Genomic DNA, 17,526 nt, shown 5'->3' with positions numbered 1-17,526 from the left:
CGTGACAAGCATAGTCGGAGAATATATAACAAGGGTCGGCTTCAGGGAGAAGGCAGAAGTCGAAGCATCCTGGTTTAAGTTCTAACCGGACACCACTTGCGATAGGTTCTAACCTAAGTAATCAGCAATAGAGCTTTGAGCTATTTTATAACTTCGTTATTTTACATTCCAGTCAGCAAACGCCTACAATCTGTTTATATATTTTACATTGGACTCACTGTTCGTGTTGTGTTGTGTGGATATTACTGACGCGATACTATACAGATGACTGATACAATAGTTGACTGACGTCATAGATGACTCATAGATTGGCTTCCAACTGCTCCTGATAATGGGTGCTTCACTAGTAGGCTTCAGCAGGTATCAAATGCACGGGAACTCTGTGATTGAATGAATGAGTGAGTCCCTTGTGTATCTCAGCAGTGGAGTGCCCAATAGAAAGTGGGTTGTATCCGTTCTCCCAGAATATCTGTAAATCCACGAATATCTGTGTGTGTGAGTCTAGAGACAGAAATGGGGAGTGCTAAAAGGAGTGCACTTCTCTCATCTTTAGCGGCTTATGGGGACGATTCTGAGCCCGATTCTGAGCCCGAAACAGACGATCCAGAAGAGGACCGTGCAGGAGGGGGCCTAGTCTCGTCAAGTTACGGTGAGGAAGACGGGACCCGGCTGGACGACCCCGATGACGACAGTAGAGACAGTTCCCGCAACTCGGAGGTCACCAAAGCAGAAAGGAGAGATCCGAATGAGCTAGTTGCTCTTTTCTCAGAGGAGGTCAGGAACAACATGTCACCTGATCGGATCAGGATCCCGCCGGAGCCCCCCGGACGCTGCTCCAGCCGTCTCCAGGAGAAGATCTGTAAGCTCTATGAGAGGATGCAACGAGGACATTTTGACACAAATAACCATATCCAGGAGAAGAAAGAGTTCCGAAACCCAAGTATTTACGAGAAACTCATTCAGTTCTGCGGTATAGACGAGTTGGGGACCAGCTACCCAGAAGACATGTTTGATCCTCACGGGTGGTCGGAAGACTCTTACTATGAAGCCCTAGCCAAGGCACAGAAAGTGGAGATGGACAAGCTGGAGAAGGCCAAGAAAGAGAGGACCAAGATTGAGTTTGTGACCGGCACCAAGAAGGGCACCACCGACCCCTCTGTCCCAGCAGCCTCCACCACCACCACCAGCACCAGCAGCAGCACCACAGCCACAGCAGAGGCCCAGAAGAGGAAAAGCAAGTGGGACTCTGCCGTCCCCGTGACCCTCGCCTCACAGCAACCCGGTGTCCTCACCACCGCCTCGTCGTCCCTGCCAGGGGTCGTCTCTGTGACGACCACAGCCAGCGGCACCAGGACAACCGCTATCTCCGCTGTAGGCGCCATCCTGAAGAAAGCTAAACAATGAAGAAGTGTGGGAGAATCTGTGTGTGTGTGTGTGTGTGTGTGTGTGTGTATTGAGAGAGTGAGTGAGTGAGTGAGTGGCTGAGAGTATAAAGTGTGCACATTGTTTCAATGTTACTTCTAAATGTAAACATTGCAAGTCTAGAGAGAGAGAGGAGAACTGACCTGATGGGCACTTATTATGCATTTTTATGCATAAAAATGGGGGGGGGGGGGGGGGCTGAGGGAAAAGGGGGACAAACGAGAGGACAGGACAGGACATCCGATGAGGTGAAGACAGAGATGAGGATTTTTCCATTCTTCTCTTTTCCCAATGATTGTGAAGACATAATATAAATTATACCAGTAAGACGCGCAAACGCGGGAAGTGAATTACGCAGCTCGTACATATTTGGGTTTTTTTAAGATTTCTTTTTAAGTTATTTTTTTAAGTTAAGTTATTTTTATGTTAAGTTTTTAACTTGGCCATAACCATATAAGGAGTCCCCAAAGCAGCTATACGTCTAAATATGGAGTGTGTTGCATCAATCACAAACAAATCACTCAGCTCCATATATGGGCACAAAGGGGGGACACACACACGGACACACACACAGACACACAGACATGATCTGCTAGGTCTCATAGTAAGTGCTCACTGCGTTCGCAATAATTAAAATAAATAACAATAACAACAATTATAATAATTATAATTATTTCATCATCATCATCTCAAATATTCTCAAATAACCCGGAGCGTGCTCCGGGAGGCCTTACTGTAACAGTAAGGTCAAGACAGTTTTCTTTTCATAGTGTTTTTCTAAGGTGAGGGCGAGATAGTATATATTTATTTCTCTATATTCCTCTTCTCCAATGAGGTGAAGGCAGTAATGTACAAGAATGTACAAAGTTCTAGTGCAGCTTTAGCCCTTTGGTCTGGCTCTCTGTTTCGGCTCTGAGCTAATTTACCTTTTGTGCACACGTCACATGACCATTTGGAAATATCAACTTCGCCTTTAATTTCCATACCCTTTGTTACATTCTGCAATTTCAACACATCTTCGTAGTTGCAATGTCCTAGAAGGTCATGCCACGTTTTGATATCATAGCACCCATGAGTCATGACATTCATCATCAGAATTTCTCTCTACAGCAGTGTTTAAATAAAACAATCTGTCATGTACCTTAATGTTGAATGTCGTACCGTTTTTATGGACGAGCTTGTTCTGTCCCTCTTTGAATATGACTGTGGCTCCTTTATGTATAGCTGCATTGACTGAGAAAATGACTTGGGGAAAGGATGGAACATAGAGCGCCCCCTTCAGCATCGTTTCCACCTCACGACCCTTGTTATCTCTCAGCCAAACGTTTGCAGTACCTCTCTTCAGCGTATATGCCAGAGGCCCTCACTCCATCAGCCGCATCTCCAGAACATGCTTTCGTGGCTCGAAACTCTCGTCGAAGTTTCGGAACACAATGTGTGACGTAGCCCCGGTGTCGACCCTCTGCTCAGAGCAATGCCCTGAAAGAGTCTCCGCTTCGGTCCCCCGGTGCCGTCCACTTGACTTATCAGCGCTCTCGTAACTCCTCAGTTTGGTCTTAAACTCAGCGAAGGTCATCTTGTCATCACTTTGTGTAATGTGGATAGAAAATGGCTTGTAGGCCCAGGCGGTGGCGTAACCATCTGGGCACCCGACTGGCAATCCAGTCGCAGTGTGCCGCAGGTTCGACTCCCGAGCCCGACACGGCCTTTACTGCCTTGTCTTCCCCCATCTCTCTCCCGTTTCCTGTCAGCCTACTGTCTGTCCCTTCAAAAACCAATAAAAGGCGTAAGCCGCAAAAACATATCTTAAAAAAAAAAGAAAATGGCTTGTATGACTCTGGCATGCCTCCTCATTTATTTTGGCGTCCACATTGTCGCTGTTGTCAGGCGCATTCAATATGGTGCTCTTCAGCCCTCGCAGTTTCAGGTAGGTGAGAAATCTGGTCTGCCATACCTGGAAATGGCATCAGTCTCCGTCAAACAAACATAGCCTACTCCACGGCTTCCAATATTCTTCCTGCTGGGTCTTCCTGCTGGGTCCCAGCAGAGCTGCCATTACAGCGATAGGAGGAATCTAGATAGCCTGGCTGGGAGCTAGTCGGACATCATATGTTACGGAGGAAATAAAAGGACGAGTAGGCAGCAGCTTACATCCACTCCTTCAGTGTCAACACAACTGAAACCAGCCGTTTATTCAGCAGTTTTATACACATGTTAATAGGCATTTCCTGTTGAGCATTTGGCACTTCAGAATAAGATACAATACAGATCACATCTCAACAGTCTGCCTATGCCCCTTTTATGCGTGGAGAGATCTCACGTGATAGTACTGAGGTCTTAGTCTGGCCTCCAAGTATGATAATGGATACTGCACTACGTACACCGACAATGGGTACAATGGGTATTGCAACGCAATGCTGATGATAGCCGACGTGCTGAAGCTCATTGGCTGAAGGCTGAATTGGCTCTGGCTGAAAGCAGCCAATCACAGGGATCTGAGGAAGGTGACATCATCAAAGTACTTTGTGATGTGTTAGAGTCTGTGAGTATAAAAGGATTAATCTCATCTTATTTCAGAGTTTCAGCTTGTTCAGTTGGTTAGTTATGGTTAGTTACTCCCTCACCCGCTTACACCATGGCAGAAGATTCAATGGAGATTGATGACTCTCTCTACAGCCGCCAACGCTATGTTCTAGGAGATGGCGCTATGCAACAGATGGCCCGGTCCTCTGTGTTCCTCAGTGGAATGGGAGGAGTGGGAGTAGAGATCGCAAAGAATATCGTGTTGGCTGGCGTAAAGGCTGTTACTCTCCATGACACCAAGCAGTGTGAGACCTGTGATTTAGGCTCCAACTTCTTCATCCGCCAACAGGATGTGGCGAGCCAGAGGAAAAGAGTGGAGGCAGTCTTGCCTCGAGTAGCGGAGTTGAACCCATATGTCCACGTGGACATGTCTTCCTCTGCTCTGGATCACAGTTCCGACCTCAGTTTCCTCACAAGATACCAATGCGTGATTCTGACCGAAGCCAGGTTGAGCCTGCAGAAGAGGGTAAACACGTTCTGCCACTCACAGCAACCTCCCATCAGATTCATTGGCTGCGATGCCTACGGGATTTGCGTGAGGCTGTTTTGTGATTTCGGAGATGAGTTTGAGGTGTCGGACCCCACGGGAGAGGAGGCAAAAGCGGTATTCATCCAAAGTATCAATCAGGACAACCCCGGAGTTGTGACCTGTATGGACAGTCGCACCCATGGCCTGGAGACCGGCCAGAGTGTCTCCTTCAGAGAGGTCAACGGCATGGAGGAACTCAACGGCACTACGAGGCAGGTCACGGTCCTTTCGCCGGACAGTTTTTCAATCGGTGACACTTCCCCTTTGCAGCCGTATGCGCACGGAGGGTCCTTTGTCCTCGTGAAAACTCCCAAAACCTGCAGCTTTGAGACTATGGAGAGACAGCTGTGTGATCCCCGACTGCTGATCCCAGACCTCAGTAAGCCAGAAGCCCCGCTGCAGATTCACGCCGCCATGCTGGCCCTGGACGCCTTCCGAGAGCAACAAAGCAGACTGCCCAACACCGGGTGTTCGCAGGACGCCGAGCTTATGGTGAAGCTCGCCGAGGAGGCAGTCAACACGAAGCTCAAGGACAAAGCTCCGGTGAACGCCGAGTTGGTGCGCTGCCTCTCGAGGACGGCGAGGGGAGTCCTTCCTCCGTTGGCAGCGGCCGTAGGAGGCCTGGCCAGTCAGGAGGTCCTCAAGGCTCTCACGGGGAAGTTCACTCCCCTGCAGCAGTGGTTTTACCTGGACGCCGTCGAGGTCGTGCGACCTCTTCGGTCTCTCTCCGCCGAGGAGTTTGCTCCCAGGGGCGACCGGTACGACGGACTGCGAGCCTGCGTCGGAGAGTCCATGTGTCTGAAGCTGCACAAGCTCAGGGTCTTCATGGTGGGCTGCGGAGCCATTGGCTGTGAGATGCTGAAGAACTTCGCCCTGCTCGGTGTGGGGTTGGCCAAGTGTTCGGGAGAGGTGCGCATCACGGACCCGGATCTGATAGAGAAGTCGAACCTGAACCGACAGTTTCTTTTCAGACCGCATCACATCCAGAAACCCAAGAGCACCACGGCAGCTGCGGCCACTCTGGAGATCAACCCGGAGCTGCAAGTGGATGCTGGCCTCAATAAGATGTGTGCCGAGACCGAGGGTGTCTACAGTGACTCCTTCTACTCACCCCTGCAGCTGGTGGTCATGGCGCTGGACAACGTGGAAGCTCGTTTATACATGGACGGCCGTTGTGTGACCAACCAGAAGCCTCTGCTGGACTCTGGCACTATGGGTACAAAAGGACACACTGAAATTATCGTGCCACACCTTACAGAGTCTTATAATAGCCATAAAGACCCCGCAGAGGAGGGGTTCCCCTTTTGCACACTCAAGTCCTTCCCTGCGATCATCGAGCACACTATCCAGTGGGCCAAAGACAAGTTTGATAATATGTTCGTCCTCAAACCCTCCATGTATAACCTTTTCTGGCAGAACCACTCCTCGCCTGAAGCTGTGCTACAGAAGATGAACGCAAGAGTGCGTTTGGACAAAGCTTTCCAAGTTATCAAGCTGTTAGGTAGACGACCTAGTCAGTGGGAGCAATGTGTCACTCTGGCCCGCCTCAAGTTTGAGAAGTATTTCAAGAAAAAGGCATTGCAGCTCTTGCACACGTTCCCCATGGACACACAGGTGAAAGACGGTAGTCTGTTTTGGCAGTCCCCTAAACGACCTCCATCACCTATTGAATTTGACTTGAGAGACTCTGTGCACTTGGGTTTCATCGTCAGCACAGCGCGGCTCCTTGCAGGCATCTACAGCATCCCCTACTCGGAGAAGGATCTCACAGAAGAGGTGATAGCCAGGATTCTCAGTGATGTCCAGATTCCACTATATCAGCCTTCGGAGAGAACTATAGAAACGGATGAGTCTGTGACGAAGTCTGATCAAGTGGAAATCTCCCACGGCAGTGATGTGGAAAGGCAGACTATAATGCAGCTGGAGGAAGCCGTCGCTTCTAAAGTCACACCGGGGACGTTACAGATGACCCCGCTGGAGTTTGAGAAGGACGATGACAGCAACGGCCACATAGACTTCATCGCGTCAGCGTCGGCTCTAAGGGCCAGGATGTACTCCATCGAGGCTGCCGACCGTCTCAGGACCAAGCTCATCGCGGGAAAGATCATCCCCGCTATTGCCACAGCGACCGCCATGGTTGCCGGATTCGTGGCTCTAGAGATGATAAAGGTGGTGGGGGGCTACGAGTTTGAATCCTTCAAGAACTGTTTCTTTAACCTGGCCATCCCCGTGGTTGTGTTGACGGAGACCGCTGCTGTCAAGAGGCAGCACATCAGGGACAACGTTCATTTCTCCCTTTGGGACCGTTGGACTGTCCACGGCCACAAGGACTTCACTCTCTCCGACTTCATAAATGCAGTGAGGGAGAAGCATGGCATTGAGCCCTCCATGGTGTTTCGCGGTCCGAAGATGCTTTATGTGCCTTCTACGTTTCCTGCACATGGAAAAAGACTCAAACTCACCATGCTCAAACTAGTCAAGCCATCGGCGGAGCAGTGTTATGTGGACCTGGCCGTGTCTTTTGCCCCAGAGGTTGAAGGGGATGAGCACCTCGCTGGACCCCCGGTGAGGTATTACTTCAGCCGGGACACAGATAGCGAGATGTCCTGAAGCCCCCTCGCCATGCCCCCCGATACGTAACCTTTGGAGCAAGGATCCATGTCACTTTCAGATCTTGCCCACAACTCCAATAGCACTTACCCGTTTACATAGTACGTCTCTCATGCTTTCCTACTCTGGTTTAATGCACGGCTCTGCCTGTGTCAATATTGCCATAACCCACTAGGGGGGGGCCAACTGGAATTGAGAAGGAAAAGCAAAATAACCATAAAAAGATGGATGGATATTTCAACACTTTTGACATTTGTGAGAATAGCAGATCTACACCTGGCGCCAGTATATGTGTTGTGAGCTTGTAGAGTAAAATAAAATATAGAAGAGCAGAGACACGAAGTTGGACAATAACCGTAATTACTAGAAGATACTGGGCTCGAGTAGCTCTTTGATGGATTGACCCACGTGGTGTCACAGCACCCTTCCTCTGTCTTCCTATTGGATACGATACCCACATGGAATAATTACGCTACTCGAGCCCACAACTAGAAAATACTGTTCCTGAAGAAACACTGTGGGTCCTAATTAGGGTGCCCTTCTACCACTGTATATATAAAAATCACACCTGTGTGAACCAAGTGGTGCAACTCCCCTCTCTCTCTCTCTCTCTCTCTCTCTCTCTCTCAGAGACACAGCACAACCCCTCTCTCTGTTTCTGGCGCCCCCTACTGCTATGAATAAGTCACATACTCGTGCTCATTGACATACACAAACAGACAAACAAACAGGTACACGGACATTGCAAGCTGGTTGTATAAGTGGTTGCACCACTTAAAAAGAAATAATAATAATAATGGCCTCTAAGAGGCAGAGCACGTTTAGTGTGGAAGTTTTCTGCCGCAGTTTTTCACGAATCTTTGAATAATCACACGGTCGTGAAGGTACCTCCATTTTGAAATCGTCCCCCTTAAAATAACGTTGGTCGCTTTTCCTAGTGTAATGTTCCACAAGCGGCGTCGATAACGACACAGAGAACCATTTCCGATAGGATTGCATTTTGACTCGATTTCCCAGCAGTCCTGAGAAGCGAGCGTCAGTGGTTTGGTTCCGGTCATGTGATCCGCGGTATAAACCTTGTAAATCAACATTGGCAAATAAAACGACAGTCGGGTTTGGCAGGGAGAGAGGTCTTTATATCAATTAGTATGGGAAAGTCTGGTTCAGCAGTCAAAGGATCCCAGTACAACTCTGTTTCATGTGAGGACGAAAGTGACGAGTGCTGCAATACCGACTTCTGCCAACTGCCCATTTGAGTTGCATAACGGCAGAGAATAGTAGAATAGTAAACAAAATAGGAGCACCAGACAGTGGGTTCTTATTGCGAATTTGCACATTTCTCATCAAAATATATTGAAGTACAGCAATACATGGAAACTTGACATACTTTTCTTTAGTATGCCATCATTACGTTTCACACACAAAAAAAGTAGATATCAATTCAATGTCTTTATTGGCATGAGAAAACATACGTTTACATTGCCAAAGCAAGTGTCACGACTCACGATATAATAAAAACAGTTGAAAATGGTATACAGTTGGAGGGGGTACAGCATTTTGTAAACAGAACTGTCACATTGCATCGTTACATGTTACAACAGGGTATAAAGCTTTTTTGAAATATATAGCAGCAATTATTTTGCAGTCACTTTGGGACAAATGGCAGCATTTCTTCTCAGGACTATTTAAATAGTATACAGAAAAACTTAGATTTAAATTTAAACTGTTTTAAAGGTAGCAGCTCTGTTTACTTGCATGTGCAAGGTCCAGCGGTCTACTGTAATGTAATTTCCTGGGCTCTAGTAGGACTATAGTAAATATTAAAAAAGAAATCACCGTAAAATGTTGTAAAAAAAGGACGTATTTAGCCCCATGTTCGAATGCCACTGTCAACAATAACACTCACCTTGTACTTTATCTAATAACAAACTAAAACCTGACTGAACCTTGGTTGAAAAAAAACTAAAGTTGTCCTTTAAAATGAAAGATTATCAAACTAATTGAGCTCTGCATGGTCTGACATTACAAACAAACAAAAATATTTGGATGCCTATTGCCTAACTACACCGATTTGTACGGGCACCTGTGCAGTCTACAGAGTATTACGCAAACTCCGTTCACTTCATGGGGCCAGTCCAATGGCGGCTCTTCTACATAGACTTCTATTGGTTTGTCCCAATTTGAAGGCTTCAAATAGGGACAACCGGAAGTTTACGGAATGCATTGGAGTCTATGGGCTCGCACGAGTACATGAACCACGTGACCGGGCTGTTTTCTGCCCCCTCAATATCGCAACTCTGGTGCAGTCCATCCATGGATGTTCTTATCTATCTGCACATTTATTTAAAGGGGAATACCACTCATTTTCAACATTTTACTATGTCATTAATATACTGTATACCTTACTGATACTGAATTCAACAACACTCATTCTTGCCATTGTTGCAGTTGCATAAGAGCTATGGGACTTTCAATGAATTGCCCTCACATGAATTGCAGTCCAGCCTCTCGACCCTGCTAAAATAAAAATAATGTTTTCACTACTCACCAATACAAAGGTTTCACTGGAAGTAATAAACAGACAATTCAGTCAGACAACTCAAGGAGGATGTAATATATATATTTATTGAATATAAGATAATCAATGCAATATATTTATTATGGTTTGGCGATGTATTGGATCTGCTTTTTAGGTACGGGTCAAGCGCATCAGTCCCGACCATAGGGACTCCGAATCCCCCGTACCTAAAACAGTAGATCCAAAACGACAGGTGGTAGCTGGGGTGGAGGTGGGTGAGCACGCACTTGTATACAGCAGCGCACAGTATACAATAAAGCATTTAGCAATAAGCAAGCAGAATGAGCGCAAGTGTATGACAGCAGCACGCTGATACAGCAGCAGTGGGCAAGCAGCAGAATGAGCGCAAGTGTATGACAGCAGCACGCTGATACAGCAGCAGTGGGCAAACAAGAAGGCAGAGGAATGCAGACCTCTGGTTCAAGTAGCCGGTATGAGAGATGGGGTGAGCTGTGATTGGCTGAGTGAATCATGTGGATGATGCTGTGGTGGCCCAATTAACAGCCGGCGCGCTGACTGAGGTTCCCTGACTGAACTTGCTCTGCGCATGTCTACGACAGGCGCAAATGCTCATTTCAGTCAGACAACTCAAGGAGGATGTAATATATATATTTATTGAATATAAGATAATCAATGCAATATATTTATTATGGTTTGGCGATGTATTGGATCTGCTTTTTAGGTACGGGTCAAGCGCATCAGTCCCGACCATAGGGACTCCGAATCCCCCAAACAGCGCAAAACATCCGAATCCCCCAAAAAGCAGATCATCACCAACCCTAAGCTATATATGTGTTCAACAGTACAGCGCCTGTTCTAGCATTATGTGATGACTAGGTCAATGTGTTCAACAGTACAGCGCCTGTTGATCCCTGAAATTCAGGGGTCCTAAACGGTGTCCTGGTTGCCACTGCGCAGCAAACCAACATGAACCCAACCCAACCAGGATCACCGAAAAGGACATTCTATCATTATCATTAATGTCTGAAATCAGTACCCAGTAGTCTACCACCTGGAGCTGCAAATTGGCAACATGATCGCATGCATGATCATGATGCGGCAACGCTGCTGCTGCAAGTTCTGCCACAGTAATATACAAAATACAGTTTTAAGAATTAATTATACACTTCTGCAGTAAGCAAAGAAAATCAGTAGCAAACACACTATTCGCAACTAGTTAGTATTTGAGCCTGCAAAATATCTTTCAAGACTAGTCTAACATAGCTTTCGTAAGCAGCAGAGGACCACTGGCCTAAGAAACAGAAAGATCATGCAGAAACAGTTTTAAGAGTATTAATAATATCCTGCAGCATAAGGAGCAAAAATAATGAATATATGCAGCAGCAGCAGCAACGTAACCAACATGATTCAGAGCTCATTAGTTCTGAGCCTGAAAAATGCATTTGCGTTTAGCAGAGCATAGCTTTCATCAGCTGCAGAAGACCACCAGCCCAAAGCTTGTAGAGTGTAGCATTTTGAACTTTGGTGCTGCTGTGGTAGCTGCGCCAATCCTAAAGAGTGTGACGTGTAGAGATTAGGAGGCAGCCCACAGCCTTGACACAGAATAAGCAGCTTTTGCAGGACCGGCCATGGCTTCCCGGAATCCATCATGAATAGGGGCTCATGACATTGCGGATGGACAGCATGGCAGAAAATGAGGCATGGAAGAGAAAGGACAAAGACTAGTGTTAGTTGCTGTCACAGATATACCTTAATGAAATTAGTTGTTTTGAGATTTATGGTGGGCATCCAAGCAAAGTCAGAAGTGGAAATATCATGCATAGGATTCACCACATAGAAGTAAAAAAAAAAAAAAAAAAAACTATTATAGGATTGCCAGTAGATTACTCACTGAAGGATCTGGAGTAAAGCTGAACGCCAGTTATAATGCCTTTGAGATTTAAAACAATTAACTAAAAGCACTACTATGATAGGATACACAGAAAGCAACTTGGAAAGATGAATAGGACCCTGCAGAGTCATAGGTTTTAAGACGATTTGGCAAACATACTGTAACCTCATGAGCTTGCAGCTGCAATTAAGAGAAGGCAGGAATAATTTAGCATGGTTTGATTGAAGGTTTCCAGGCAACTTCGAAACCATCAGCATGGCCTCTGAGCTAGAACATGAAATTAAACAGGACAAGCATCTCTACGTTGACGAACCTGGAATTAGAACAGCTCTTAGAATGAAATAATCCATAACACAGGTCCAATAGTTATACCACTGAGTAACGTGTCGATAGATGGAACAGAGGAGCGTCCTTATTGATGGGTGATGCAGATTCCTTCATTATGACATTTATGACAGTTTCCCATTCCAGGTTTTATCCGACTAAAAGCATGCCACCGCTGCTTATAAGGTATCTCAAATAACACGGAAGACTTGCATCTGCCGGCAAGTATTAAATTCAGCCATTTATCTGCAACTCATCTCCCTTCGTACTCTTCCCCCAAGATCGTAGAAGGAGCTGCGTCCATGTCAACATATCAAGGATACACATGTTTCAACCGAAACACTACTTGAGCGGCTGAGCGACTGCATGTGAATAGAATTAATAGAACAAATGCAGCCTAGGTGAAGATGCAGATTGATTAACTGATGACCTGCCTCATGGTTTCAGTAGCAGCAGATCCACGTATACCACCAATGTGAGCCTATCGATAATGGCTGCAGCTGCGATGAAGACTGTATGCGGCAACCCACAGGGAGGACCTTCCCGGCATCCAAGGTTCATCTCATCAGTATAAAGGGCTGTCGCTCAGGAAATGGAAACAGAAGCAGTATGAGAACAGGCTATGAATCGCTTTAAATGACAAGGATATAGCTAAAGTTGACGTTAAAGCAAGTTAGCTTCAGTCACAGTGTAGTATCATCTAAGCCGTAACGCTGATAGAATTCAAATCAATCATTTAGCAGCAGTGTTAGCAACGCGGTAACGCCATATCTCTTTTCCTGGACTGAGCATAGGAAAAACACCACGCCTCTGTTCCTGGGCTAAGCATAGCAGAAATGTTAGCAATGAGCCAATTCCTGTCTTTAAAGACAGACTGTACGTTTTATTTAATGTTAAACACTTCCCTGGCGCACCATATGTACTTACCTGTAAAACAGACCCATAGAGTAAGACAGAGTTACGAAAACTCCGTTCACTTCATGGGGCCAGTTCAATGGCGCGGCTCTTCTTCTACAAATGGGTAGAAGGACAGAAGTAGGCAGAAATGCATGGACCCAGGCAACAGCCCAGCTTTAGTATTCTTAAATCCCTTATTTTAGATTGTTTGTAGTAATCATACAACAAACACATTACAGAGACTTTAGTCGTCACTGAGTAATACTTTTAAAACATTTGTCATGTTGCACACATGCCTAAATAGCTCTTATTTGCACCGCCCTTGTTGAAAACAATGTATTCAAACTCCACTTGTCCGCCTTTCAGGCTGCATGAACAGTGCTTGGTTTCTGCCCGCTCATCGTAACTCTTCTAGTATTAGATGGCTCTGCTGTAACCCATGCCGCCATTTCTCCAAGCATAGGCATAGGCAGCGAGTCGGGGGTGCTTGAGGCCTGAAGCACCCACTGACACAATGGGCACATTCGGAAATAGCGCACTGAGCACACTGTGCAATGCAAACAAATAGACGAGTGCGCTCCCGCACTGGGGGCGGGGCGGGGGCACCCACCACCGTTCTAAGAACTTACGCGCCCGCATAGGGCCTATATCCTGTGCGTCCGTACCATAGACTGTTTCTCCATTCATGAGCATGAGCACATTCCAACCATCGTGAGTACTGCATCTGATTCATTGAAAAGGAGGACCCCCCAATGTAACCGAGCCAAAGTGCTTTCTGGGCATTTTTTAATCCTCTAGCTGCAGACCGCTTACATTGAACTGTGCTTGACAACTGGTAATAGTTGCAACACATATTCCAGATCATTAATTTCCCTATAATTAGCCTCCTAAATACGTCATAATAGGACTACCAATTAAAATAATTGTTGAGATTCCTGAATGTGCAAGCATCCACCTTATAGCCAGGTAAATAATTTACTTAAACAGCAGGATCAATTAGTTTATAGATAGTTAGCATGAAACATTGGCATGCTATTGATTCCTCCAGCCAAAAATAAAAAATAAATATCCAGCATGGCTCTGCCCAACACTAGATGCATGATATGGTACAATTCACACTGAGATATCCCTTGGGACCCAGGTGCCATGTGGGCCTATACAACCAGGAGCAACCTCACTGCTCCCTCAGTTGCTCTGGTCAACTCCATTTACTTCTGACTGATGCTGCATTGGACGTTTCATTCTGATCCGAGAACTGTGTTGCCATATTGGAACAGACAAGCAGCCAGGTCCGCGAAAACAAGCCACAAAAACTATCTTGAATCATTATGAAAACAATCCAACAACGTCAAATAAGTTTATCATCATATTAAACTGAGGGTGCTTCAAATGAACCGCGGGTTTAAACAACGTTCACCCGGCAAGTGACTTTAATAAAACAAGCTCAAGACGCTTATAATGTGCAGACGTGGCAACATGCTTGACAGACGCGATGCGGTGATCTAGTAATAGTGGCGACAGTGTTGATTCCCGTGGCAACAATGGAATGCGGAAGTGCTCGTTCTATCTCAATGTGATAGTTCCAGCCAAAGGAACAATGTTTGGAACTATACAAAGCGTGTCGCCACTCTCCTACTCTGCACTGTGGACAACTAGTCGCAGTGTATACTTTAATCCTGCTGCCTTGAATCTATATTACGTCCACATATTGACTAGTAGCCTACTACTACGCAGCCAAGACAAGAATGCGCCCCAAGCGTGACCATTGTTAAAAAAAAACGGATTATAAAACTTTGGCCTGGATTTACATGTGAAGAACGGCGGAAAGCAGAGCAGACGGCAGGTAAGCCGCTTCCTTGACTAGTGTTGTGAGCAGGACAGGACCCGACGTGAAATACATTGGCTAACAAATGCGATCTCGGTGTGATCGAGGCACAACGATAAAATGGCAACAGAAAAGAACATTTAAGCAGCAGCTTCAACTTGATCTAGGTTATTTCCGTCGGTGAACAAAAGCAGTGCACGTTCTTCCAAACAATTAGACTGCACTGACTTACCAGGATTTGTATGAAAACCGTGAAAGCAACGTAGTGCATAATCGCCCAGACAGACGCCACTTGTGGCAGTGGCAAGACTGGTGGCATATAGCAGCAGTAGAATTGAGCACGCACTTGTATACAGCAGCGCACAGTATACAATAAAGCATTTAGCAATAAGCAAGCAGAATGAGCGCAAGTGTATGACAGCAGCACGCTGATACAGCAGCAGTGGGCAAGCAGCAGAATGAGCGCAAGTGTATGACAGCAGCACGCTGATACAGCAGCAGTGGGCAAACAAGAAGGCAGAGGAATGCAGACCTCTGGTTCAAGTAGCCGGTATGAGAGATGGGGTGAGCTGTGATTGGCTGAGTGAATCATGTGGATGATGCTGTGGTGGCCCAATTAACAGCCGGCGCGCTGACTGAGGTTCCCTGACTGAACTTGCTCTGCGCATGTCTACGACAGGCGCAAATGCTCATTTGTTCAAAACAGGGTTCTTTATTATTGATTGAGTACAAAATGGGTAACTTCATTCAAACTTATATTAAGGCTAATAAGCCTTATATCCCTGAATACATTATAATTGCCCTCTCTAACTATAAACACTTGACCTTAAATGTTTTATTTATTTTAGAAATAGTTTTACTCGAAGGGGCCCTATATGGAATGTATGGAATACTGCATGTGCTAAAAAGCAACAACGTAATATATATATTCTAATAATATATAATTCAAATTATTATTATATATTCAAATATATTTTTATATATAAAAATTAGCACATGAATTCCATACATTCCATAGGGCTGGACCACACATGGACAAATTACATCATTAACTTGCGACGGACGTTGTCCCCCTTGAGTAAAAGATGAACAGTTTTTATTTTTTGAGGGGTGCTAGCCCCTCCTATATACAGATTTTGTGTTTTTAGTTCAATGTTTGTTTTTAAAACGCCAATTGAAAATGTACGTCATCTTGTCCCTAACACAAACATTACATGCCATTAACAATAAAGAGAATGTAATGTTTGTGTTGGCACCGTTCGTTTTACATCACCATGATTACGTCACCTAATCAACATGAGTTAGACTTTAATATATTGGTGCCACTCACTTCACACAGGTGTGATTTTTGTATTTTAGTTATAGAGGGCAATTATAATATATTAAGCCATGTATGGCATGTTAGACAGGGATTTGTTTAAAGAGATCAAAATAAAGATGTGCTGGTGACTGTTTCAGCACCATGGACAGCACCCCGTGCCCACTGGAGTTAACAGAAGTATGATAGGAATAGATTCTGGTGGCAAATTCTAATGATGATTTTTATGTTCCCACATGCCCATGGTATCATTTAAGCCCTGGTAGCACTACCAACTTGGTAGCTTTCTACCTGTTACCTCCACCTTTATTCATTTTCATAATTATAATATCCTTATAATACAAGTTAATACATTAAACTATGCCTGGAATTGATGGGGACTGAATTATAAAACATTGTAATGACAAAAAATGGTTCTTGGGAATATAGAATTAAGGTATACAAGAGTAATAATTCACAAAATAGGTCAAATTAGTATTTTTGTTTTTTCCTTTGGTCACAAAATGGGCTATATTTCCCACCATATTTAGACTTAGAGACTTGCATTTAGCATTACAGTGTACCCAAAAGACTCCCTGATGTTGAAATATAACAATTATTAAACAAAAAGTAGGTAAGTATGGCATAGAATGATCCCGCACCCCTGGGAAATTACCCTGCAGAAAGTTACAAGTTACTGTTCACATGTAAATATCATTAATATCTTTCATTTCACTGATAGTAATTTATGTTAGATGTTTGTTGAGCATCTCACAGTCTGACCTAGTTCTGGGAGTGGGCGTGTCTGTGCCTCCTGCCTGGCAGGTGGACACCACCTGGAGACAATCATCCTGCAATCAAGCCAGCCCTATTTAAGCCCCAGTTTGACTGAAGCTCAGATTTGTTTCTCCACTCAGACAGAGCAGTGAGCAAGCCAGTCAGCAAGCCAGCAAGCATTAGCAAGCAAGCATGGAACCAGATCAGAGACCAGTAATCAATAGGCAGGAGTCCACTGACTGTGTTGTACACAGTTCTTTGGAATCTCCAATGGCCCCATTAGTAGAACCGAGGGACTTAAATTCATGGGCTACGTTATTACAAGCTGCCCAGATCCGTGAATTTCAGCCCCTCCTGGATATTGCACATAACTTGCCTCTAATGAAATCCCCAAAATAAAATATCATGCTAAGTGCAGAAAAAAATTCACAATGAAAATAGATTTAGACACCATTGTGCAGCGACAATCCAGCGAAAATGCAACATCATCCAATGATGAAGTTAAAATACGACGATCAATTAGACAACCAGGGTCAAGCTCAACTGTTTATGAGAAAGTATGTATTGTATGTGAAAAAATACAGAAATATATCAAAGGCACAAAAACACGGGAACCTTTAATAAAATGGGTATATACTGCATTTAAATACAACTTCAAGTTACTTTTACCTTACTCTATACTAGGCCGCTGCTGCTAAAACATACATTACATTACTGCCGACCATTTTCCAAAGCACTGTTTGTTTGATCTTCAAGGAAGCAGCGTAGAGAGAGAACATATTTGAGTATGATGCAACAATCAGCTTTCTAGGACTTGCTTGAGCTATAATCT

The 17,526-nt window shown here is 45.1% G+C and overlaps 2 protein-coding genes across 2 annotated transcripts; both read left to right on the top strand.

Annotated features, from left to right (window-relative positions):
• Positions 1-510: 510 nt before the first annotated feature.
• Positions 511-1,404, top strand: LOC308312671 (SAP30-binding protein-like; the record flags this gene model as incomplete). The annotated part of the gene is made up of 1 exon (XM_080759336.1): positions 511-1,404. The coding sequence occupies exon 1, from the start codon at positions 514-516 to the stop codon at positions 1,402-1,404; it is 891 nt and encodes a 296-aa protein (XP_080615462.1). The 5' UTR covers positions 511-513.
• A 2,653-nt stretch (positions 1,405-4,057) lies between these two features.
• On the top strand, positions 4,058-7,144 carry LOC308311938 (ubiquitin-like modifier-activating enzyme 6; the record flags this gene model as incomplete). Its single annotated transcript, XM_080758747.1, has 1 exon — positions 4,058-7,144. The coding sequence occupies one exon, from the start codon at positions 4,058-4,060 to the stop codon at positions 7,142-7,144; it is 3,087 nt and encodes a 1,028-aa protein (XP_080614873.1).
• Between the last annotated feature and the right edge of the window lie 10,382 nt (positions 7,145-17,526).

This window comes from Protomyctophum bolini (assembly GCF_963924005.1).
Source record: "Protomyctophum bolini genome assembly, chromosome: 3".
In the NCBI taxonomy this organism is placed as follows: Eukaryota; Metazoa; Chordata; class Actinopteri; order Myctophiformes; family Myctophidae; genus Protomyctophum; species Protomyctophum bolini.
This window is presented reverse-complemented; position numbering and strand designations above follow the sequence as displayed.